The sequence below is a fragment of the Elephantulus edwardii genome, unplaced genomic scaffold (genome assembly GCF_000299155.1).
Source record: "Elephantulus edwardii isolate Elephantulus edwardi_28Jun2011 unplaced genomic scaffold, EleEdw1.0 scaffold00237, whole genome shotgun sequence".
Lineage (NCBI taxonomy): Eukaryota > Metazoa > Chordata > Mammalia > Macroscelidea > Macroscelididae > Elephantulus > Elephantulus edwardii.
The window spans coordinates 876,413-878,369 of NW_006399987.1; the positions used below are offsets into that span (position 1 = coordinate 876,413).

The following is a 1,957-nucleotide window of genomic DNA, read 5'->3' on the forward strand; positions in this document are numbered from 1 at the left end:
AATTTGTACATCAATCTATTTTATGTTTGAATATAGAATTGACCTGACAAACACTGGAAGCCCAAATTTAAGCTCTTTGAGGATATAAAGTATTTTGTCCTACTTTAATAAGTTCATAATAGATGATATTTGTTTAGTAGATTTTGTAGATATTTAAAAAACTTAATAATAAAAAAAGAGATCTTAGATAGTTCCATTTTAGTACTTGCCATACCAGTACTGATATTCAGGATTTTAAATACCATGGTAAGTTTCATTAATATAAAAAGTCAAAGATGGAGTGGAGAACACTGAAGTCAACAGAAAAGGTCTAGAAGTCACTAGGTGACTCTCACTCCAGAGGGTTTTGTGAGAAAATGAAAAGTTAAATTCCATGTAATATGCATACATTGTTGTTGAGTTGATTCTGATTCATAATAATTCCATGTGTGTACAGTAGAACTATGTTCCATGGAATTTCCAACAGGTACTTTTTTGGAAGCAGATTGTCAAATTGTCTTCTGGACAAGTCTGCACGTTTAGAGACATCTCTAGCTAGGCTGGAGCAGCAAACTTTGTGGCCAATTCATGTGCACCATCCAGAGTCTCCTACGTTGTTTAAAAAGCAGGATTTCTTTAGTCCAATACCAACTCAAAACTCCAAGACTAATATTTCCCTTACTGAACAAAGAGTGTACTCCTGAGAACTTTTTGTAGAGATTTCTTGATATCTCTGTTTCTTAGACTGTAGATGAAAGGATTCAGCATAGGTGTAACCACTGTGTACATCACTGAGGTGACCATGCTTCTCCAGGAAGAGGGTGATATTCCAGAACTGAGACAGACACAGAAACCTGTCCCATAGAATAAAGAAACTACAAACAGATGAGATCCACAGGTAGAAAATGCTTTATACTTCCCATCAGTCGATGGGATTTTCAATATGGAGGAGATAATTCGAGTGTAGGAAAAGATGACTCCAGAGAAGGGAACTATGCCCAGAAGACCAGTCACCATATACAGCAAGATGTAGTTGATAAATATGTCAGAACAAGTGATGGTGAGGATTTCAGCAAGCTCACAGTAAAAGTGTTTAATTGTCAAGTGTTCACAGAAGGAGAGCGGCAGTACCAACAAGCTTTGCATCAGGGAGTACATGATGCTAATGAACCAGGACACAAGAACCAATGAACCACAGAGACGAAGGTTCATGATGACTGAGTAGTGCAGGGGATGACAGATGGCTATGAACCGGTCATAGGCCATCAAAGTCAGGAGAAATGTGTCCATGCCTCCAAAAACCATAAAAAAATACATCTGGGTGATGCAGCCTGAAGAGGAGATAGACTTGCTCTGAGTGTGAAGATTCGTCAGCATCTTTGGGACGGTGGTGGAGGTAAAACAGATGTCAGTCAAGGACAAGTTGGAGAGGAAGAAGTACATGGGAGTGTGTAGATGAGAGTCAGAAATGATGATCAGAATTATGAGCAAGTTTCCAAAAACAGTGACCACAAACATGGACAAGAACAGTGCAAATAAGATTGGGTTATGCTCTGGGCCCTGAGACAATCCCAAGAGGAGAAATTCTGAAATACTTGTTTGATTTTCTGGTTTCATATGGCTGATAAGTCAACTAGTAAATTGAGGAGGGAAAGAATATGAAATAGATACTAGTCAGACTCTAGATTCTCCCCATTTGTGCGTTTCTAGTTAAAAATTGAGCAAAAAGCTTTAAACATTATACAATTTAGAACTCCCACATTCTTTCATTGGGTGTATGCAGCATTTGACAAAGTAGATCAAACTCACTCCCTTGACTTCTGCAACACTCACCTACTTGCTTAGACTCTGTTTTAGAAACATTTATAAATTTGAGGGTAGTTTTGTGCCTTTGAGATAATACGATCCACATACACTTTAAGGCATATGTGGAATGTGAGGCTGCTTGAACCTTAGACACTTTACCTAGGTGATTTGC

General features: G+C 38.2%; 1 protein-coding gene across 1 annotated transcript; it reads right to left on the reverse strand.

The window, feature by feature from the left end:
- Window positions 1–657: 657 nt before the first annotated feature.
- On the reverse strand, window positions 658–1,596 carry LOC102843355 (olfactory receptor 7G3-like). The gene has a single exon (XM_006898817.1). It carries the CDS (start codon window positions 1,594–1,596, stop codon window positions 658–660), a length of 939 nt encoding a protein of 312 aa, XP_006898879.1.
- Window positions 1,597–1,957: the final 361 nt, after the last annotated feature.